Raw genomic sequence first — 21,762 nt, forward strand, 5'->3', positions numbered from 1 at the left:
TGGCTAGCCCAGTCCAGCAGCCCAGCGCCACAGCCATACTGCCGTGATGTGCTCCGCTGCCTCCGCAATGAGCACGGCGCTACTACGGCCGCAAAAGTAGGTAAATCGGCGGGGGCTGGGATTAGAGGCAGAGCAGGAGAGAAGCTGTGGAGAGCGACGAGGCCCGGTTGCGCTGTCGTGCTGCCCATGACCTGCAATTTTTCTTCTCTGGCTCCAATTCCTGAACGCCAAAACGCCCCAGCTCACGCCTGTTTCCCATGTCTCGCAAATCTCGCTTTGCCCAGTTTCCCGCTACAGTGACCGTCGTCCGCCCGACATCGACAGACTGACTACAGCTAGTTATAAGCAAACACCGCGATCTGGCCGTCAGCTCAGTCGCTGCACCAACCACTGCCTCTCCCACTGCGACTGCCTCCTCGATCGAATTGCCCTCCACATTGGTGGAAAAGTGTTGCGAGTAATGCAAAAGGAAAACATCCACCCATCGACCCTCTTCAGCCAAGTTTGACCGAAAAAGTACTGCGTTGATGCTCTGGGCACTAATAGATCAAAAAGTGGCGGCACACCTTGTTGGAGCAGACTTTTTGGACACCCCGGCTTATTAGTGCGGAGACCAAGCAGGATCCCCGGACTTGGTTCCATGGCGGCGCAATTTGGCGGGCTAACAACGCCCTGGAGCGCCCAACTTGCTAAGCCTGGACCTCTCTCCGTGAGGATCTAGCCCGGGTTTGTCTGTAGCTGTTTACCATCCTTGTTGATGTGGCGGCAATTGAGCAGCAGCGGGGCGTCATGAGCATTTCGCGGCGTCCCGCCAAAGTACCCAGGCTTGATTTTCAAGTAAATTTAAGTTGGCAGCTTTTTGTCTCTCGTGCATATAAGTAGCAGCCCCCCTAGCCGGACGCGACACAAGTTTGTGCTACCAAGTTTGTTCCTTACCAGAGGCAATCTACAGCAATGACGTCGTTTAAGAATCTGGCGACTGCTCTGGCAGCTTCGCTCCCTGTGGTGACGGCTCTGTACCAAAATGGCTCCGTCATCGCTCCTTGCGACTCTCCAATCTACTGCCATGGAGACATCCTCAAGGAGATTGAGTTGGCAAGCCCATTCACAGACTCCAAGACATTTGTTGACATGTAAGACACTATTTTAGCTGCCGGAGCGCACCTTGCGATAGCTTGCGCGATCACGACGAACAGCAGCTAACTAGTAACCTAGGCCCGCGAAGAAGCCACTGTCTGAGATCCAAGCTGCCTTTGACAAGCTTGAGAAGCCGCTCTCCAACAACACTGAGCTAAACGACTTCCTTACCACCTATTTTGACGATGCCGGCGGCGAGCTCAAGGCTGTCTCCAAGGACAAGCTCAAGACTGATGCGAAATTTGTTGACAAGCTCAACGATACCGTCATCAAGGAGTTCGTGAACAAGGTCATTGACATTTGGCCTGATCTGACGCGCGAGTACGCCGGATCTACCACCAACTGTACCAACTGCCCCAACAGCTTCATCCCCATCAACAGGACCTTTGTTGTTGCTGGTGGTCGCTTCCGCGAGCCCTACTACTGGGACTCTTACTGGATTGTCGAGGGCCTCCTCCGTACCGGCGGCGCATTCGTTGACATCAGCAAGAATACCATTGAGAACTTTTTGGACCTCATTGAGCAGTTTGGGTTCGTTCCCAACGGCGCGCGCCTCTACTACTTGAATCGTTCGCAGCCTCCGCTGCTGTCGCAGATGGTCAAGGCTTACATTAGTCACACCAACGATAGTAGCATTCTGCAGCGCGCGCTGCCCATCCTCGTCCAGGAGCACGAGTTTTTCATGAACAACCGTTCTGTTGAAGTGACTGTCGCAAACAAGACCTATACTCTCAACCGGTAAGCAAAACACATTCTTGATGCAATTGATAGCAGGGCTAACGAACACAGCTATGCCGTCTCCAACACGCAGCCTCGGCCCGAGTCCTTCCGCGAGGACTACATCACTGCAAACAACCAGTCTTACTATGCCGCTTCGGAAATCATCTACCCCGTGAAGAAGCCGCTTAATGAGAGCGAGCAGGAAACTCTCTACTCTAATCTTGCTTCTGGCGCCGAGTCTGGTCTCGACTACTCCACTGCCAAGTGGTCGAGCAACCCTCGCGACTCGGTCGAGGACATTTACTTTCCCCTGCGATCGCTCAACATCCTCAACATTGTTCCTGTCGATCTCAACTCGATCCTTTACGGAAACGAGCAGGCAATTGCTGGCTTTTACAATATGACGGGCAACTCGAGCGCAGCTGATGATTGGACAAAGAAGGCGGCTGACCGCGCCGAGGCCATCCACGCCGTCTTTTGGAACGAGACGCTCTACAGCTACTTTGACTACAACCAAACGTCGTCAAGCCAACATATTTACGTTCCCAGCGATGCGGACACTCAGTCGTTCGAGAACGCGACTGCTCCCGCCGGTATGCAGGAGCTTTTCACTGTCACCCAGTTCTACCCCTTCTGGATGGGTGCTGCCCCCGAGTATATCCGCAACAACCCGTACGCAGTCAAGAATGCCTTTTCCCGCATTGCCAAGTACCTCGAGCTTAAGCCTGGCGGCATCCCGTCATCCAACCTCCGCACCGGACAGCAGTGGGATCAGCCCAACGTGTGGCCGCCGCTGATGCACATCCTGATGAAGGGCCTGACCAATACCCCGGCCACCTTTGGCCAGGACGACCCCGCGTGGAAGGAAGTTCACAAGCTGGCCCTGACTCTCGGTCAGCGCTACCTCGACTCGACCTTTTGCACCTGGTACGCGACCGGCGGCTCGACCTCGGCGACCCCGCAGCTTTCCGGCCTCAGCACGTCCGACGTGGGCATCATGTTTGAAAAGTACGACGACACGACCATCAACCACGCCGGCGGCGGTGGCGAGTACGAGGTCGTCGAGGGCTTTGGCTGGACTAACGGCGTCCTGCTCTGGGTGGCCGACACCTTTGGCAACGAGCTGAAGCGACCGGACTGCGGCAACATTACCGCCGCCAACGTGCACCCGGGCAAGCGCGATCTCAGCGCCGTGCAGCTGAGCAGCCGTGATGCCCAACGCGTCAAGAAGTTTGGCCGCCGCGCCGTCTAGGCCATGGTGAAGATTCCCGGCGCTCCGTGAGAGGAGCGAAAAAAAGAAGGAATGGTGGGGGCTTATTCGTGATTGACTCTTATTTTTTATTATTATTACACGACGTTCATGGATACTTAATTACAGATTAATGATATTGAAGAAACCGGCACGATGTTCTATCAACCTGTCGTGAAGGAATGAGTAGCAGCTGCTGTTGAGGCCTACGCGATGTCGCTACGCGAAAGACGTTGTTGCCACAACAGATGGTCATTTCCACGGCCCGCCAAGCTGAATCGCGACCTTGACGATTGCTGGGCGGACCAAGGTCCCTCTTTTGCTTAAACTGACCAGTCGCGTTGCAGCCGCAAAAAATACGATGTATACGGCGGCGCTCAGCCCAGCGACGATGGGCAGGGACAGGCCTACCAGTACAGTACAGCCGGGCGTAACACGCCTCGTTGCCCCATATTCTGGAAGCTGTCGTCGAATACTGGTATGCTGCACCTTGGGGCGACGGAAGCTTCAAGGGGTCTCATGGCTGCCGATCGGGGCTGGTCGGAGCTTGAGAACTGAGCGAGGAGGAGACTCAAAAAGTATAAAGACGTCCCATGCCTCGCACTTGTTGTAATAATTTCTTGGTCCATAGACACTGTACGAATCAAGCTTCCAGCATTCGGACTGTATATAACGAGCTTACAAGCTACTGCTCCATTGAACCGCATCAATCTATATTCACCCGCCTATCGCCAAAAAAAAAGCGACTGGTATTTCTATCATTATAAGAAAGAATGGTCGGGTCAAAGAGCAAGACTTCGGGAGACCGCAAGGAACCTGCCAACATTCCTCCTCAGCTGTCCGATCTGCACTGCTTCACCGAGACTGATGGCGTCGTGACGACCAGTGAGTAGTGCCTCTGCCTTGCCCCAAATTCAGCCCCGGGCGCGCCACCGGCAATATCGGCACGCGAGATATTGCCCGCCCTGGGACTTACATTATAAGAAGAAAAAGCAACCAAAAAAAAAGTCATTTTCGCTGACGCATAATCGCGCAGCCATGATGGACCTCCCCGGGTACAAGATCGAGCAGGTGCTCGGCACCGTCTACGGCATCACGGTGCGCTCGCGCAACCTGGGTGCCACGCTCGGCATGGTCGCCAAGTCGTTTGCCGGCGGCGAGCTCAGCTGGTTCACCAGCATGCTGTACGCCTGCCGCAACGACTCCATCGCCCGCGTCGTCGACGAGTGCAAGGCCCGCGGCGGCAACGCCGTCATCTGCCTCCGCTTCGACGCCGCCAGCATGGGCGGCTTCGCCCAGACGGCCGCGTACGGCACCGCCTGCCGCGTCGTCAAGATGGACGAGGGCGTGGCCGCGCCGCCGCAGCTACAGGAGCGGCAGGAGCAGCTGCAGGAGCAGGCGTAGAGCTGGAAGAGATGGGGAGGAGGCCGCGACACGATGGGCAACACGGTGAACGGAAAGCATTATTTGACTAGATACCAATTTGAACTTTCTTCCACAAGAACGCCGCAGCACAAGCCCAAAAGCGCAAGGTTCAGTCCTGCTCTCGCAATTTTCAACTCGCTGCTGACCAGTACAAGCGCGTCTCGCCAAGGCTGCTAGGATAGCTCGCAAAATGAGATTGCGGAAATGACAACGATGGTGCTGCCATGTTTTAGACTGCGATAGACCAGCGACTTGGCTGGCCACGCTAGCGTGGATAATTACTACCTTACTTGGGCGCAATTCGAGCCCGTTTCACATCCCAAGGGAGAACTGGTGTTTCTGACCCGCGTGGGCTATCACGTATGTGGTAAATCATTGTGTTCGGCAAATCGCGTCATGACATGTTCAATTGGGACCAGGAGTAGTAAAAGTAAAGTGTAGGGTGGTATTATGTTCATTTAGATATGTTGTGTGCACCACGCGGGCACTAAAGGTATCAATTGCGCCGAATCCCATTCTGGACGCTTTTTGCTTCCAAAGAACTGTCTGGACCACCAAACTGGCCTAGTGTGACCGTCTCAAGACCCAGCAGCTATATACATCCGATTGCAGGAAGGAGGCCATCTACTCAATTACAGCAGGGCAACGACACCGAGACCAGCAATCATGAGGGCACCGGCGGCGACGGGGCCGTTGGCGGCAGCGGAGGTCTTACCATCCGAAGTCGACTTGGCATCGCTGCTGCTGGTGGTGGCCGACGCGCCTGAGCTGGAGGCGTTGTCGGTGGCCGACGCGCTCGAGCCAGAGCCGGAGGTGGTCTTGCCGGCACTGCCAGAGGGGCAGAGGTTGGCAATGTTCTGGAGGGCAGCGTTGCAGTCCTTCTCAATCTTGGAGGCGATGCTGGTGTGGGCGCTGGCCCAAGACTCGGCGGCCGACACGAAGCTGGTGTACTCGGAGGCGACGGAGCCGGTAGGCGTATAGGCGCAGGGGTCGGTCAGGGTCTTCGCGGCCTGGAGGGCGTCGGTGATGAAGGCCGTCGGGACGGCGGGGAGGTCGCTGGCGCTCTGCACCTCCATGAGGTCCGACTGGCACTCCTTGGAGAGGTCACCGAGCGGGCTGCCGACCTGGCGCATGGTGAGGAGGTTGTTGGCCGAGACGGCTGCGACGAGGGAGGCGAGGATGATCTTGGACTGCATCGTGATTGATTTGGTTCTTTGGCTAGTCTGTAAATGAGAAGACGTATATGAGCAAAGATAATGAGATGGGAACAGCTGGGTTGTTATTATGTATGGTCGGGAACGGAGACTCTGGAGCAGGACGGGGACTGTCTCGTCTTATAATAACTAGACGAGTTGGGGGCTACCTGCCGGCCTAGAGAGTGGAAAGTAGGCCCCATCAAATCAGCAACTCAAGTGGCAACTCCCTAGTCAGGTCTCTGTGCCTGCCTTTCGAAGCTCCACAAGGACAAGAAAAACGCTTCACGTTGTGCCTTGCCACCGGCACGCACAATGCCTAGCGCCGGCCGGTGACCCCGTCCGTACCAGTACTTGCGGCACCACCTCATGGAACCGACCGCTTGAGGCTGACGGGCTGCCGTCACTGGACTACTGGGGAAGGCTAGACGTGCTAATTTCAGCCCCAGTCTCACAGAACTCTAGCCATTTCTATTGGTTGCTGTTCCTGGCCAGCCGGCAAGGGGGGCCTTGCACGATTGAGATGAGAGCCTCCTCAAAACACGACACTATCCCGCGACTATCTTATTTTCTTCTTCTTCTTTTGTAATAATTATGCTTAAGTGGCGCGCAGATGTGTTTGATACGGACGACAGATTGCGAGACCACCGCGACGGTTGCAAGTGCAGAGCCAGACGCGCTTGCGACATTGCGTGTCTCGAGTTCAAAGCCATGACTAGATGACTTCAAACTTGCCCACGCGGGGGCCAGTAAATGCCTCTGGCAGAACCCCCGTCCAGCTTTCCCCGGACGAAGAGTAATATGTAACTGATTGCATGAATAGTGCAGTTGCCGCCAAGGCGAAACTTTTCTTCTCCTTCTAGATAGGGCCAGGCTTGCTCCATCAAACTCTAAAACTCGCCTTCCCCCGTGAAATGGATCTAGATGCCTAGAGTAAAACTTTCTCGCGGCACGCATCTCGTTTCATTCATACAGGGCCGTCTGTTTTCATTCCAAATATAACTCTATTTGCGTTGCACCAACCCGACAAATAAGACGATGGTGATTTGTCGTGAACAGCTCCGCCAACTCGACCGGGCAGGCAACGTCTTCCTCTCGAAGTGCGCGCGTGCCTGGATGTCTCAGCCCATCGCTGTGCTCACCCGATTTATTAATACTGCCTCGGCTGCGGGACTCCCCTGTTCTGGCAGGCTCCAGCGGGCGTCTGCCGATCATTGCCCAAGTGCCGGCACAGCCCCAGCCCTGTAGGCTGTCGCCCAGCGAAATGACGCTATAAAGAGGATATTTCCAGCAGCTGACGGCGCTAAATCGGGGCTGGCTTGGGATGTTGTGGTCCTTGTTTATTAAAAAACAAATTAGTGAGAGCCATTGGTGCCAAGCGCAGCCAAGTGTTTTTCGGAGCCTTATTCTGGAACCAGAGAAGTAACTACCTTGCCTCTAGAAGTACTGGGACAGTAGCAGCCTGCGAAGTTTGCTTGCCCTGGTTCAGTAAAGTCGCCGCCGACGTAATAGTTTGCAGCCTACAACGCGTTTGGGAAAACGCTGGCGCCATGTGCTCAGTAACACACACGCTTTTATGCATACTTCATTGAATAGATGTCCTCGTAGCTGTCAAAACAGGCTGCGTAAATATTAGCACGTGCGGCACGTTTCAAATCGCCAAGCCAAGCAGCCAGGGCGAGATTTTCTCATGTGAATGAGGCAAATTCCGGCTACGGGAACCCGTCGTCAGCCTCGTTGCCGAACCAGCCATCACAGATGATCGGCATAAGCCTTGCAGATTGATTGCATCAAGCCTGGACAAAAGTGCCAATATCTGCAGCTAAGCCTCGACCGAAAGCCTCGACCGAGCCATACGTAGTAGAGAGCCCGCGCGTAGATCATCATGTCGAGAGCAGGCAAGGCACAGGCAAACAAAAGAACCTTGCGGTGGTTGAGTAAGTACCAGAAGGATGCAGGAGAGCAATAAGAGCCACGTAGACGAAGAACGAAAGCACCCGACGCTCGCACCACGCGGGTGGCAGAGCGCATCGTGGCGTTAGGAGCTCCTGGGATTGCCAAGACTTTTCCGCTGCAGAACTGACATGCAAAACTGGGCTTTAGTAAGACGGCTTCAAGTCATGACGCATTCGAGCTACAAGGGAGCTACTATCTAGGAACATGTGGGAAACGGTCGTAAGAGATCCTGCTCGATGCGTTTGCCGGTTGGTGTAGGTTAGCTCCAACTGATCAACCGCATCAGCGCTGTAGTTGGAAATGCGTTCTTTTCCAGTGGCTCTTATTAAAATAAACTAGAAACTATAGAACTATGGTATGCAATTCTCATTTACAATAATTTACTGAACACCGACGATTCACAACGGATTCCAAAGGGGTTCAGCCGTCTTTCCGTGGAGACAAATGTACATTCACGGGGCTACAGGCTTTCAACCCGTTACACTTTTCGGTACCAGTTCTCACGCGCATCTCCCAGACACTCGCCCACCGTCACCGACCGAAAGCCGTTTCGGAACAGCGACTCGAGGGCATGCTCGGTAAAGTTGTACACGGACTGGAAGACGGTGTCGTGCTCAATCTGCAGCCACTTGGTCGTCTTGGGGTCCGCCCTCTCCACGGCGTCGTCCCAGATGTCCTTGGACTCCTGGATCAGGCCCGGGCTGTCGTGAAGGTAGCCCTCGGTGTCGAGGTTGAAGTAGGTGACGTGGTAGCCCAGCTCGCCGAGCCAGCGGTCCGTCGTGTCGTTGCTGGCCGAGTACGGCGGGCGCATGTACGTCGGGAAGTAGCCGAGGAGGTCGGCGAGCGCCACCTCGTTAAAGTACATTTGGTTGCGGAAGTTCGTCTCGCTGAGCGTGGTGAGGCGCTGGTGCGACCAGGTGTGGCTGGCAATCTGGTGGCCGGTGGCGGCCATGCGCTTGATCAGGCCGCCCCAGGAGTGGGCTGGGTCGTTGATGGCGCCTTTGCCGAGATTGTTGCCAGTGACGAAGAATGTTGCCTTGGCTTTGTACTTCTGTTACGGTATGGGCCGTTAGAAATAGCAAGACGTGGTCGCCATGGGACTGGCTGCTCACCTCCAAAAGGTTCAAGAGATCCTCGGTGTAGATGTATGGGCCGTCATCAAAGGTCAGGGCGACATCGCCATATCTTTCACAGTGATATATGGCCTCCCCGTAAGGAACGTTACCAGTGCGTGGTCGTGCAACTTTTTCAGTGGCCGGTCCCTTGGGTCGTACGTTGGCGTCACACCGCGGGCCATAGTCAATCTGACAGGCCGGCGCGGAGCAATACAGGTAACCAACTCCGCACCAGCTGTTTTATTTTTAGTGACGGAATCACCAAATAACACGACCAATGAGAGATCCTACCCTGCACTAGAGCAGCATTCATCATCCTCGCAGGCCGTGCCAAATCCTGTCCCGCATCGTCCGTCCTCCGAGACACTTCGTACGGAGTTAGCATCTGCCAACCTCTGAGGATGGGCCACGGCAATGGCAACGAGCTGCAGAAGAGAAAATAGTTGGAGATACATTTCGGCGAAACTGAGACGAGCAACTGGAATATGTATCGTGTTGGAAATGAGAGAAGGAGAGAGAACCGTCGGCGACAGGGCGGCTGAATCCCAACATCTATATAGCTACGCTTTCCTTGCGCCCGTCGTAACGGACTAATTGCATTCATCGGGTTGTGTTACACCACTTCTTCGTGTTCTGCACGCCGAAATAAGCTCTTCGTACAAAACCCCGGCTGGTGCGACGTGAGAGCATTCGTCACAGCAAACAAAGTGCCGAATTGGTCGGGTTGCTGCAGCCTATGCATGATTGTACGTCAATATTTTCCAGCTACATGTACGCACTCGTATTGGGCTGCTATTGCTGTAGCACATCGGCCGCGAAAGTGTGCTCCGCGTTGGCAACAAAAGGAGCGGATTATTATTCGTCGACTGCAGTCACGGTTGGTGGTAAATGCGCAACAGCAGTTGGCAAACTGCATGCCTAACTTGTCTCGTGCGTAGCAAAGCAAGTGGCTTCGACGGGCGCCAAAGGCAAACAGGGAGAAATCCGGCAATTCCAGGGTTTCTACTTGTTTCAACAGAAAACGCTTATCAATCAGTTGATCGATTAGACTTTGCCAGCCACCAACACGAAAGGGAAGTCTGTCGCTATTGTTTCTGCAGTTAAGTTCAGTCTTCACCTGAGGCAAGACTTTGGCCGAGCATGCCAGTATTGCGGGTACGAGGACAAAATCTCAATTTGATTTGAGGGTGCTGGCTCCAGTGTTCGACTTGGCGAGACAGGCTTGAACTTATCAGATTGAAACATGGCTGGTCGGATGTCCGACCCAGGAGCGGTCTCCGTCTGAGAGCGGAACTAGTGGCCGTCGCTTTACAGGTCTGGACCTTGCGATGAAATTTGCGCTGTCAAAGATTGAAATGGCACAACGAAGAACAGAAAGTCAAATTAGACTCTTGGGCCATGAAAATGACAAGCTGTTGAACAAGTGCCGGGAGCTAGCTGGCGGCCATGAACGCTAGCGGAGAATGATGGCCGTTACTACCATGGCCCAGTTCCGACTGCGTGTTTCCGATGCGCTGGCCGCATGAGTCGGACAAAATGAGGCAGCGAATAAAGAGGTTGAGCCAAGAACTTAATGGAGCATTTGGGGCAATGAACCGTTGCCAAAGCAGAAAATTCCCGGCATCCACGAGGGTCCAGGGGTCCTCACGAGCTGAGCATTTCAGTCGCAACCCACAGTTCGGTGGGTATGCCGTATATGGTTACTGCTTCGTTGAGCTGAAGGCTTCGGCAGGATTTTGTCTGAGACAGGGCCGGAGCTAGCGCGGGGACAGGCCGGGTGCGGGTAGTTGCTGGGTGATGGATGGCATTCCAGAGACGAGGCGACGCACGACTTTGGGAATCCGTGCTGGCGCTTTGCAAGCGACGACGAATATTGGACGGAGCAGCCAAAGAAAAAGAGCAGCAGTGCTGAGAAAAAAAAAAAAAAAAAAAAACCGCGCCATCGAAGAGGAGTCGTAACAGGAAAATTCGTCCTGGCCAAGCCACACTGGGCCGCGGAAAATCTGGTCGCCCTCGTTGATTCGCCCCAGCTCTTTCGCTAGAGCTGTTGGATGGCAGTCGCTCCACCGGTGTTCGGATATCCCACGTCGGTTGGTCGCTTCTTTGCTGGATGCAGCCGTGCACCGGCGAATCCGAGGTCATGGTGGTTGGAGGGAGGCATATCGCGCATCGAGAACAACCGCGGGTCGAACACTGCATCTAGGCAACAGGGCCAGGAACCTGCAAGCAGTCAGCAGTGTGCAATATTCGGCAAGACATGCCGCCAAAAGCAGCCTTCATCAGATCAGATAACTAGGACAAACCTCGAAACAAAACGAGGCGCACCAGCAGGCGTGAGCTAGACTGTGACTAGTTAGTTTCGTCTAGTGCGGGTGGAGCGGGATGAGCATCAACAAGGGTGGCTGCTCCGAGAGGCGTCTGCATCCTGCATGAACATTGGAGGGGATGCGAAGCTAGTCGCCTGATCAAATAAATTTCGTCTGTTTTTTCTTCTTGCTTCTCGGGTGGGTAATCTAATCAATCGATGGCGCAAAGGGTAGGTGGAGGGTCTGCAGCTGGCGTTTGGTCGGCCGGCAATACTTAACGACCTGGTTGCCCCCCCCGTCTTCGGCTGTCTCACTTTTTTGACTTTGTCGTTTTCATCAACAATACTACCTTGCACCTCAGTCAGGCCATTTTCTGGGCCGGCTTCTTAGCGGAGAGCAGATCCCGGACTTCCTTGACAGCAAGGATTTCCACCTTCTCCCCAACTCCGTCCTTCCCGACGAACGACTGGCAACCTTGCCCAGCTGCAACACTAGAAACAGCATCATATCGACAGTGTGTCCGCAGCAATGGCAAGCTACCAGTCCCAGAAGCGCCTTAACCTGCGCGGCCGCGACGGCCAGGTCGAGGAGACGGTCGCCAAGGCCGACGTCACGCTCGCCGACATTGCCCGCGGCGTCAAGTCGCCGGGTGTCGCGCGCATAGAGGCCATCTCGGCGAGCCTGACCATGGGCGATCGCATCATCATCTTCGCGAGCGCCTTCATCCTCGCCTACGCCTACGGCCTCGACGGCGGCCTGCGCTTCAACTACCAGACCTACGCGACCAACTCGTTCGGCAAGCACTCGCTGCTCTCGACAATCAACGTGGTCCGCGCCGTCATTGCCGCCGCCGCACAGCCCACCGCCGGCAAGCTCGCCGACATCTTTGGCCGCGTCGAGCTGCTCATCTTCTCCGTCGTCTGCTACACGGTCGGCACCATCATCGAGGCCGCCGCGACCAATATCGGCACGTTTTGCGCCGGCAGCGTCATCTACCAGATTGGCTACACGATTGTCATTCTCCTCGTCGAGGTCATTGTCGCCGACATCACCACCGCCCGCTCCCGTCTCTTCTTCAGCTACATCCCCGCGCTGCCCTTCATCATCAACGCGTGGATCACGGGTGACATTCAGGCCTCTGCCACGAAACACATTACCTGGAACTGGGGCATCGGCATGTGGGCCATCATCTACCCCGTCTGCGCTCTGCCTCTTATCATCAGCCTCTCCTGGGTCGGCATTCGCGACAAGGTCAGAGAGCACGGCCTGTTTGGCCACTTCTCGCAGTCTCTGCGCTCGGCCAACCCATTCGCAAAGACGGATGGCAGCAATGCTTTTGTCCGCCTCGTCAAGTTCTCCAACGAGCTCTTCTGGGCGCTCGACGGCATCGGCATCATCCTGGTTATTGCTGTCTTCGGCCTGATCCTCGCCCCTCTCACTCTTGCTGGCGGCTCTGCAGGCGGTGTGCCCCCTAAATGGGGCTCTGCTGGCATCATTGCTCCTCTCGTCATCGGCGTCTGCTGCATTCCCGTCTTCGTCTTCTGGGAGCTGCGGGCCCCTGTCCCGCTCATTCCCTTCCGCTTCATGAAGGATCGTGCAGTCTGGGCCCCCTTTGGCATTGCCATCTTCCTCAACTTTGCCTGGACCATGCAAGCCGACTTTCTCTTCACCGTCCTTCAAGTTGCGTTTGACTTTAGCGTCAAGTCGACCTCGCGTATAGCCCTGCTGTACTCGTTTGTTAGCGTCATTGTCGGCACCTGCCTGGGCGCTATCGTCTTCAAGGTCCGACGTCTCAAGCCCTTCATCATTGTCGGTACTTGTCTGTTCATGGTTGCCTTTGGCCTGCTGATCCACTTCCGAGGATCTGTCGACGCCAACAGCAGTGTCCGGGCCGGCGTCATCGGCGCCCAGGTCGTGCTTGGCTTTGCCGGTGGTCTGTTCCCGTACACCACGCAGGCGTCTCTGCAGATACAGGTGCCCCACGAAAAGATGGCTGTCCTCACGGGTATCTTCCTGGCCATGTACAACATTGGCTCGGCGCTGGGATACTCTGTCGCTGGCGCCATGTGGACGCAGCTGCTGCCCCCAGAGCTGGAGAAACGCCTTGCTCCCATCAACGCCACCTTGGCTCAACAGGCGTACGGCAAACCCCTCGACTTCATCGTCTCCTACCCTGTCGGCACACCCGAGCGAACGGCCATGATTGGCGGATACCAGCACATCCAGAGGCTGTTGACCATTACTGGTATCTCGCTGTGCGTGCCGCTCATCATCTTTGCCCTCCTCAACCGCAACGTCTACCTCACCGACGAGCAGAGCTTAGTCAAGGACTCGGATGTGTCCTCCGACGAGGAGACTGGCACGGAGCACATTGCCACTGAGAAGAAGTAGAAAGAATGGAATCGCAATCTTCATGCATCACGTAGCGTGCAGGCACCCTATTGTATTTTGCCTCGGCGCATCATAGTTTGAAAAGCAGTGTTACAATAGTTTTACATAATATACCCTTGTTCTGTTATACCTATATGCTATTTCCCGCCCATGCCACTTTGGTCGCGTGACACTCTACAAGTTGGCCGGCGGACTCTGCCTGCAGTATTTGGGAGTGCGCTGGAGAGCTACCTCGAAACCAAGGCGGGGCATTCGAGATGATGTCTGGATGCGCTGCGGTAGAGAACGCCACTTTGCATGTAGTGTTAATCAAGATGCACTGGATCAACTGTGTATTCTGCCAGCAAGACTAAAAACCAAAACCTGCCTTGGCAGTACTGTATATAATGAAAGAAACCCCGTTTCGCTTGTAACAGACGATAAATCAAGTACAACAACGCCGACGCCATCATTGCGAATCCCAGCAACAGCGCTCATTATAGAACCCAAACCCTCTTTTTACCAGAATGGATTCGAGTTGTATATTTGCGAAAACAGGAACCGCTCCATCTCGTCCACCGGCCACGTCATCGGCTCCATCATCTCATTGTTCAAGTTGAACGTGAAGCCCTCGAGCTCCGCAAGGTTGCCGAACAAGCCACCTCCACCGCCGCCCGAACTCTCCCTCGACATGGCCGCGCCGTACGAGGCCTGGAGCGGCGTCTCGCTCTTGATGGCAATCTGCTTGGCCTCGGTCTCCTCATTGCGCTGGCGGTCGCCGCCGGGCCCGTCGACGCGCCGGATGAAGAGCTGCAGGATCCAGTTGCGAAACTCCCACGTGTTCTGCAGCTCGGCGAGGCCGAGGAGGCAGATCTTGGAGCGGTGCTCGGCGCTGGTGCGCGCCATGCCCTTGGCGGAGCGCAGGTCCATGACGTTGAGGCAGAGCGTGTTGGACAGGTTGGTGATGACGTGGATCTGCGCGTGGCGCATGATGCCGCGCGGGAGCATGTCCTCGATGATGCGCACGTTGCGCGCCCCGGCCTGCAGCGCGTACTGGCCCTCCTGGTCAAAGGTGAGGTCGGTGAAGCAGTTTCGGTAGAGGAGGATGAGCAGGTTGTTGTAGGCCATGTGGATCATGCTCGCGTGGAGGCTCGGCTGCGTGGCGGTGTCCTCGTCGATGCGCAGCGAAGGAGGCAGGGTCTGCTTCCACTGGACTAATTCGTCCCGGATCGCGGTACGCTCTGCTTCGGTGGAAGTCCGGTGAGGCGAATAGACAACGTCGACGATTTTGCCGAGGAATTTGCTGAGCTGCGTTATGCGGAGTGTGTAGTCGATCGAGTCTTGTTTCTCTTCCTGTGGCCTGGATGTCGAGAATGCATGCTCAAAGTCGCTAGCCTCTAAGCTTTCGACGTCGCAATCTTCGTCTCGGACTCTTTGCGGCAGACCAAGTGTCGCAGCTGTCTGCTTCTCGTGCATGTAGACAGACCACCAGACCCTTCTGGCCAGCTTCTTTTGGCGGTCGGGTACCCGGGCGTCTGGCCCGAGGCTGCCTTGTTTGCGTGAGCGGTGCAGACCTCTGCGCTGCGCAATGCTGATGGCGATGCCGAGCCAGTGTCTGGTGTCCTTTTCCTCTGCCACACGACCTCGCCAGAAGCTCAAGAGGATGAGGCTCTGGATAACGACAAGGCTTTGGGTCTCGACATTGGCGTCGTATAATTCTACGGCGCGGTTATAGAAGGTGAGTTTCACTTGACTTCTGTTGCCAAGGCGAGCGTCGGTGAGAACAATATCGTCGCAGTGGGACGTGGCGACGAGGAGCAGAGACTGCAGCAGCAGCGTGGAGAGCGAGCCGGTTTCAAACTGGTGCCAGATATCCTGCTCGTCGACAATGGGGCAAAAGGGATGAAACCATTGAAAATACGCGGCGAGGAGAGCTGTGGTGACATGTCGAGGGGGAAGAGTGAATGGACCGTCCGGTTTGCTCTTGAGGCTGTCTAGAACGGGGTTGGAGTTGACAGGGCGGTCTTTGTCCTTGGCGCCCGTCTGATGGGGCACCGAGTCGAGCTTGGCAACGGACGACGCAAAGTTGTCGGTGCCGACGTATCGAATCGACGACGACTCGCCAAAGAAGACGGAGGCGCCGTATTCTTGCTTGTAGTCGGGCCTGATGTCGGGCTTGCTGTCACGTCGAACGCCGCGGGACAGCGACGCGAGGGCCAGCGAAGCCTGCGACATCTCGTCGTCGTTGGGAGACGTGTGCTCGCTCTTGGAGACGAGGCTGGGAGGGTCGTCGGGCGGGGAGGCGCTGGTACCGGTGAGAGCGAGGCCATCGGGGTGTGGCGGGCCGACGGGGAGCTGTTGCGGAAGCTGGTGCGGCAGGGACGGGTGCGTGAGCGCGGGCGACGGCGCGGGCGGTTGAATCTGGGACGACGAGTTGGACTCTGGCAGAGAGGGCGACTTGAACTGCGATTGCGGCGACAGCGACTGCTTGTGGTCCTGGCCGGGACGGTGGCGAGGATGCTTGCCGCGACGCGACACTCTCAGCTGGCACTGGGTGCCGGCGGCGACGCAGTTGTCGCACGGCACCTTTTCGGTGACGTTGCACTTGACCCGGCGGGCATTGCAGTGCGTACAGGCCTGCCTCGCACGGCGTCGCTGGTGAGCGTCGGGAGGCATTCTGGCTGGCTTTATGCCTCGATGGCAGTCAGGGGCGTTTGACCGTGTAGGCGATTTGAAGGGGGGAATGATGGGGCGCCGGCTACATGCAAGCTGGATCTAGCGGAAGAGGGGGAGGATGAGAGGGGCGACGTTTGTGTGGGAGATTGGCTGATGCAATGGCATGGGGGGGAAAGAGAAGACACAGGCCGGGACCAAGCAGACAAGAGTGTTTCTCGGGGTGGATGCTTAATTGATCGCTCGGGTCGTGAGAAAGGGCACCTGGACTGGCAATGAAGAGGCAGGCAGCAGAATGCGAATGAGAATGAGAATGGAAAAGGATATCGCGAGAAACAAGATTGGTGTTGAAACGACGAACGTGTTTCTGCACCGCATGCATTCGTTTGCAACCCCGGCCGCAGCACTGCGCTGGAGTGGCCCCGGAATGCCGGCCGCAGAGGGTCCCGGTCCGCCAGCTGTCAGTGGGCGCTCAGGCTGTGGGCTCGGACGTTTGGTGGGCTTGTTGGGGCAGCGCAGTGGACGGCTGATCACTCTTCCGCGCGCACCTTACCCACGCACGATTTTGCCCCAAATATCGAGTCTGTAAAGCAATTCTTGCGCGGTTTTTATTCTGGTCAATTTTGCATTGGGCATAGCCTCCCCGCTGGATCCGCATTCATAGAGGTTTTCCCCCGTAATCTGGCGACCAAGTTGCCGACAATGTGGGGTATAGCCGAACGCAATGCAAAGACTGAACGGCCAGTAAGCTTACCAGTACTTATAGCTGGCCATTGAATCTCTGTCTGCGTTTCTTAGCTTTCACCAATTTGTAAATTGGCTTCGTCTTGCTCATGGAATCAATGCGCTCGGTCTTCGGCACAGACTGTCTCAGAAGCACAGCAATCGCTACTCTTTAAAGCTTTTGCCATCTCTCAACAGCAGGGCACGCAGAAACCTGGGTGCAGTTTAGCTTGTGAAAGTCGCAGCCTCTCTCACCCTGCAAGCCGAGGCTCCGTCGACGTTGTATTCTATTGGTAGCCTGCAGGTCATTGTGGCGGCGCCCCTTGGCCAAGCGACTTGTTTATTAACCATGCCTAGCCCGATATGCATTGTCATTAAAACGTTGTGCCGCTTCCGATCCGCGCGCCCCAACAATTATCATAGTCTCCCGCCGATGTGACGGCTTGCGACACGTGTGCCGATGACGATTTACAGTCGGCATCCTACGAAAACACGACGGCCCGATTCTACGGTGGTGGTTATTTAGACGACCCGACGAACTTCAGCATTCGTAGACGCATGGTAGAATGCCTCATTCAAACGAGGCCATGGCAGTGGAGAGGCAGAACCCATTCTGCAGCAGCAGGCAGATGTTGCCATGACCCATGCCGACTTTTGCTTGTGTAGTCGAAAGGCAGAAACTGCAGCACTCTTACAAAAGCAGATGCATACCCTGGCAACATTGATCAATCGAGCATTCTGGGTCGACTGATGCCATTTCACAGGTCCTGCCTAATCCTCACCTGGCGATTCACACAAGTAATGCGACAGCACTCCTACCTTTGCTCGTCACAGTTAGTTGTACGACATGGCTAGATGGACACTCTTCGATCGGGTCGACCGCTATCACAGTTTACGGAACCTCGTCGTATCGGGGCGGGGATCTTGTCATGTCGGGGCAGGGTGCTATAAAACTTCATGTCAGCAATGGCTTCCAGTACTGTATGAATAGAATAAATGGTATGCAAGGTGCATCAGATTATGTGTTAGAATCACGGTGGTTACTCATTCCCGTCTTGAAACATATTTTTTTGGTGACAAATATCATCATGTAAATGCAGAGCGAAAGAAAAAGGGGTTATTTCTTACCTTGAATTAACGGAACCAAAGCATGCCATCTTGAAGCTCGCAACACCCAGATCGGCACGTCAGAAGTTGCAACGGAGACATCAGCGACGCTCCATCTCAGCTCTGTTCAATACCATTGCGTGCTGACCATCTCTGGTTATGTGCGCAGCTTTCGCGTAGCTGGAAGAAAAGAGATGGAGAGTAATGAATTGTCTGGATGGAAGAGCTTGTCTTGTGTGGTGTGGACTGGTGCGTCACGTGCAGGTTTTCAGTGGACGCAGCTCGCGTCTGGAAACAACAAGTACGTAGCCATTTGTATTAAACTTGTGCACTAACGTTTACACAAGGACAGTTATTCATAATATTTACAGGATTGTTGCCAATCTTACTCTTTCTTAGTTTTGACCGACTTCCATTCCACGAGCAAGGTGCCAACCATGGTCATGCAAGCAAAAGCCACCGCAAGATACCACGCTCTCGCAATGCTCTCCTCAAAGCCATCCAGGGCCTTTCCAATGCCATCCGAAGGAATGTCCTGAAAGATTTCCAGCAAGCCCTTCTCCGCCATTTCTGTCTGGTTGAAGCCAACGTTGAGACGGCCGAGGCTAGACGATAGTTTGGAAGAGAAAAGGACTTGCGCTACCGTCACAGCCACCGCGGGTCCAAACGACTGCGCAAACAGTATCACAGACAGACCCAAGGGAATGTCTTCCGCAGCGAGGGCTGTTTGGACGGCGTTCTGCGGCCCCAAGAAGCCGATGCCATACGCTAGCCCAAACATGAAGCTGTAGGCGATTAGCTGCACAAAGTTGGTGTCGGCGCTAAAGGTTGTCGTCAGACCCAGCGCGATGGGCCCCAAGATGGACGCGAATAGCATGAATGGAGCGTAATAGCCAAAGGCACTCGTGCCCGCGCCATGGATCAGGGAGCCGATAATGGCACCGACAATGATGGGAAGCATCATGTAGCCGCTTTTCGCGGGCGAATAATGCCGAACGACTTGGTAGTAAGTCGGTAAATAATTGTCCAGGATGCTGTCTGCACTATTCATGCAAAGGATAAATACCATCCCTGCAATGACTGTTCGGTGCCTCATGATGTGAGGAGGCAGCGTGGCAGCTCGACCGCGACGCATCTGATTGTAAATGAACGCAGCCAAAAGCACAGCGAATGTGACGAGCGTCCCAATCACTCTCCCGTCGCTCCATGGGTATTTGGTGCCCGCCCACGACAGCGCCAGGAAGAGACTGGTCAGCGACGGCAAGAAGATCAAATTGCTGAGCAGGTCCAGCTGCACCAGCTTCTGCCGCAGGCTCATGCGCGCCACCTCCTCCGGCTTGGCCGCGTCGGAGAAGCAAAGCCACGTGCAGACGAGCGTCGCAGCGCCAATCGGCACCGTGACGTAGAAGCACCAACGCCACCCCAGCGACTGCGTCAGCGCGCCGCCCAGCAGCGGCGCCGCGCACGCCGCCACGCCCTCGACGCCGCCCATGATCCCGAGCAGCAGCGGCCGCCGGTGCAGCGGGAGCGACTGCGCCAGGATGATGAAGCAGCCCGCGAAGAGGCCCGACGAGCCCAGCCCGGCGAGCGCGCGCCCGGCGACGAGCATGCGCGACGAGGTGGCGGCGCCGGAGAGCAGGCCGCCGGCCATGGCGACGCCGTTGGCGGCGAGGAAGACGCGCTTGACGGAGAAGAGCGCGTAGGCCCGGCCAAAGACGAACTGGAAGGCGCACACGCACAGGCGAAAGACCGAGGCGTACCACCCGACGTCGCGGACGGTGTGGAAGTGGTTCGTGATGGCGGGCAGCGCGGTGGGCAGGATGTTCATGTCGATGCAGGCGAGCACGAGGACGGCGGCCACGGTGACGAGTATGAGCCAGAGCTTGGCGCCGGTGGGATATTCTGGTGGCGATGAGGGTTCTGGTGACGATGGGGGTTCTGGGGAGGCGCCTTGGCCGAGGGCGGCCATCTCGAGGCTCTCCCGAATTTGTGATGGACCGTCATCTTGGGTTGAGATGACAGCCGTCATAGCAATAGTATCGCTCATGGTGGCCATTGCTGGTACCTTGACAATGTAGTTAGTGGAGGAATCTGGGTTTGCGGGGAAAGCAATCTTTTGACAGGTGCGCCTCGACTTATACAGATAGATGTGTGCAGATCATCTGACGACTCGACTTATTCTCTTAAAAAACGCCAAAAAAGAAACGGTTAGAATTTACTTGATTTCCTTCGTGGCACTCAGGCCAACCGTGCATATTCTAATCTCATTATTTAACATTACCGCCCCGAGGCATCCCCCATGGCTTTGCGTTTTGGCCCCAGTAACACCGAACAAGCATGTTCACACAGTGGTATCTCTGTTGTGCACCAACAACTTTACATCGTGCATTTCAAACACGCAAGCAAGCCTGAAATCATACATTGCCATTCGTTGCTTCGATTTAGACAACACGGGAAGTGGCATCGGCATCGTGCTTCTCGCGTCTGTCGTGTTCCGCGTGCTTGGCCTTGATGCAGTTGACCATGGCGGCGGGGGCATGCATCATGGCAGCGCCACTAACAAAGGTGTTAGTCAATGATTGCATGCGGGAAAAAGAGTGCGCTGTCAAAAGAAATACATACGTAGCGACAAGACCAAGGAAACCACAAGCCACGCGGCGGCTGGAGACATCTCCATCCAAGAGACCATCAGCGCCACGGTGGCCCTTGACAGAGAAGCCGTAGTAGGTGCACAGAACGAGGAAGGCGACGAGGAGCAGCTCAAAGGGGAACTTCATGAGGGCCTTGCGCATGTTGGTCTCGGGGTGTCTCTTGGTGACGACCCGGAAGACGGCGTGAAGGAACATGACGCCGGACAGTGCGAGCGTGAGAGCGCCCTACAATACAACGTTAGTAATTCCATCCTGATAACAAACTTCTTCAATAAGCCATCGGGGAAGATGGCTGGTTCAGTCGTACAAAAATGTAGAGCATGGTAAAAGCCTGCGGCTGATGGCTCGTGGCGCCAGTAATCACGGATCCGAGAATGATGACCCAGACGACGCCGCGGTTCAGCGCGTCCATGACGAGCTCCTTTCTGCTGATCTGATATCCAGCCATTTTGACCTATTTCGCTTTTTGCAATCGAAATGTCGAATTTTGTCTTTTTACTGGAGTATTATCGAGCGGCCGTCTGTGTCGGGCACGCGAGAGACAAGGCAGGGGATCAGGTTTTGCGGGGATGGGGGTTTGCGGAGAGGGAGGAGGGCAAAGCAAAGGGGAAAGGCAAGATCGGGATGGCGGGTCACATTTTGTTTTAATGCCCTTGTCCCAAACAAACCGCGGCCGAAAAAAAAAGGCCATACGAAGGAAGGAAGAGAAAAAACATGTGGTAGTCTGTGCCTAAAAGGGAGACCAGGCCCGGCTGGACCGGGTTGGCATCGAGCTAGCTGTCAAGTTTGTGTACATGGTTCGCTGAGGAGGCTTGCTCGACAGGTCATCTGCTTTCCAATAGCGTACTCAGTACGCCACTCATACCCTCTTTCTACGCGCATCTTCACAAGCTTCCTCGCAGAGGCCGTCTTAACGTGTCCGTGTTATAGCCAGAGTAATCTGAGACCGAAGCGCCAGGGCTCATCTATGCTCTCACATCATGTACACAACGAACTGGTAACCCAGCGCTCACCGGACGTGAGTACACGGAGGAGCAAGCGGGCAGTGTGTTCCTTTCTGGGGAGATTGTCCCGCTGACATGCCAGAGGTTGCTGCACCTGAGACTCTGGGGGAGGGAAGGCAAAAGACACACACGC

At 55.5% G+C, this 21,762-nt stretch overlaps 8 protein-coding genes across 8 annotated transcripts; 3 read left to right on the forward strand and 5 right to left on the reverse strand.

Annotated features, from left to right (window-relative positions):
- Window positions 1-954: 954 nt before the first annotated feature.
- LMH87_007761 (uncharacterized protein) lies at window positions 955-3,109 on the forward strand (the record flags this gene model as incomplete). Its single annotated transcript, XM_056199200.1, has 3 exons — window positions 955-1,133; window positions 1,216-1,875; window positions 1,927-3,109. The coding sequence occupies 3 exons, from the start codon at window positions 955-957 to the stop codon at window positions 3,107-3,109; spliced, it is 2,022 nt and encodes a 673-aa protein (XP_056057626.1).
- A 770-nt stretch (window positions 3,110-3,879) lies between these two features.
- Window positions 3,880-4,510, forward strand: LMH87_007762 (uncharacterized protein; the record flags this gene model as incomplete). Its single annotated transcript, XM_056199211.1, has 3 exons — window positions 3,880-3,882; window positions 3,943-3,991; window positions 4,143-4,510. The coding sequence occupies 3 exons, from the start codon at window positions 3,880-3,882 to the stop codon at window positions 4,508-4,510; spliced, it is 420 nt and encodes a 139-aa protein (XP_056057627.1).
- Window positions 4,511-5,163: 653 nt separating this feature from the next.
- LMH87_007763 (uncharacterized protein) lies at window positions 5,164-5,727 on the reverse strand (the record flags this gene model as incomplete). The annotated part of the gene is made up of 1 exon (XM_056199223.1): window positions 5,164-5,727. The coding sequence occupies one exon, from the start codon at window positions 5,725-5,727 to the stop codon at window positions 5,164-5,166; it is 564 nt and encodes a 187-aa protein (XP_056057628.1).
- A 2,431-nt stretch (window positions 5,728-8,158) lies between these two features.
- On the reverse strand, window positions 8,159-9,250 carry LMH87_007764 (uncharacterized protein; the record flags this gene model as incomplete). The annotated part of the gene is made up of 3 exons (XM_056199236.1): window positions 8,159-8,731; window positions 8,793-9,030; window positions 9,087-9,250. 3 exons carry the CDS (start codon window positions 9,248-9,250, stop codon window positions 8,159-8,161), a joined length of 975 nt encoding a protein of 324 aa, XP_056057629.1.
- Window positions 9,251-11,629: 2,379 nt separating this feature from the next.
- Window positions 11,630-13,492, forward strand: LMH87_007765 (uncharacterized protein; the record flags this gene model as incomplete). Its single annotated transcript, XM_056199247.1, has 1 exon — window positions 11,630-13,492. One exon carries the CDS (start codon window positions 11,630-11,632, stop codon window positions 13,490-13,492), a length of 1,863 nt encoding a protein of 620 aa, XP_056057630.1.
- Window positions 13,493-13,990: 498 nt separating this feature from the next.
- Window positions 13,991-16,147, reverse strand: LMH87_007766 (uncharacterized protein; the record flags this gene model as incomplete). The annotated part of the gene is made up of 1 exon (XM_056199259.1): window positions 13,991-16,147. One exon carries the CDS (start codon window positions 16,145-16,147, stop codon window positions 13,991-13,993), a length of 2,157 nt encoding a protein of 718 aa, XP_056057631.1.
- Window positions 16,148-18,359: 2,212 nt separating this feature from the next.
- LMH87_007767 (uncharacterized protein) lies at window positions 18,360-20,030 on the reverse strand (the record flags this gene model as incomplete). Its single annotated transcript, XM_056199271.1, has 1 exon — window positions 18,360-20,030. One exon carries the CDS (start codon window positions 20,028-20,030, stop codon window positions 18,360-18,362), a length of 1,671 nt encoding a protein of 556 aa, XP_056057632.1.
- A 385-nt stretch (window positions 20,031-20,415) lies between these two features.
- LMH87_007768 (uncharacterized protein) lies at window positions 20,416-21,073 on the reverse strand (the record flags this gene model as incomplete). The annotated part of the gene is made up of 3 exons (XM_056199284.1): window positions 20,416-20,530; window positions 20,597-20,850; window positions 20,933-21,073. 3 exons carry the CDS (start codon window positions 21,071-21,073, stop codon window positions 20,416-20,418), a joined length of 510 nt encoding a protein of 169 aa, XP_056057633.1.
- Between the last annotated feature and the right edge of the window lie 689 nt (window positions 21,074-21,762).

The sequence above is a fragment of the Akanthomyces muscarius genome (assembly GCF_028009165.1).
Source record: "Akanthomyces muscarius strain Ve6 chromosome Unknown contig_15, whole genome shotgun sequence".
NCBI lineage: Eukaryota > Fungi > Ascomycota > Sordariomycetes > Hypocreales > Cordycipitaceae > Akanthomyces > Akanthomyces muscarius.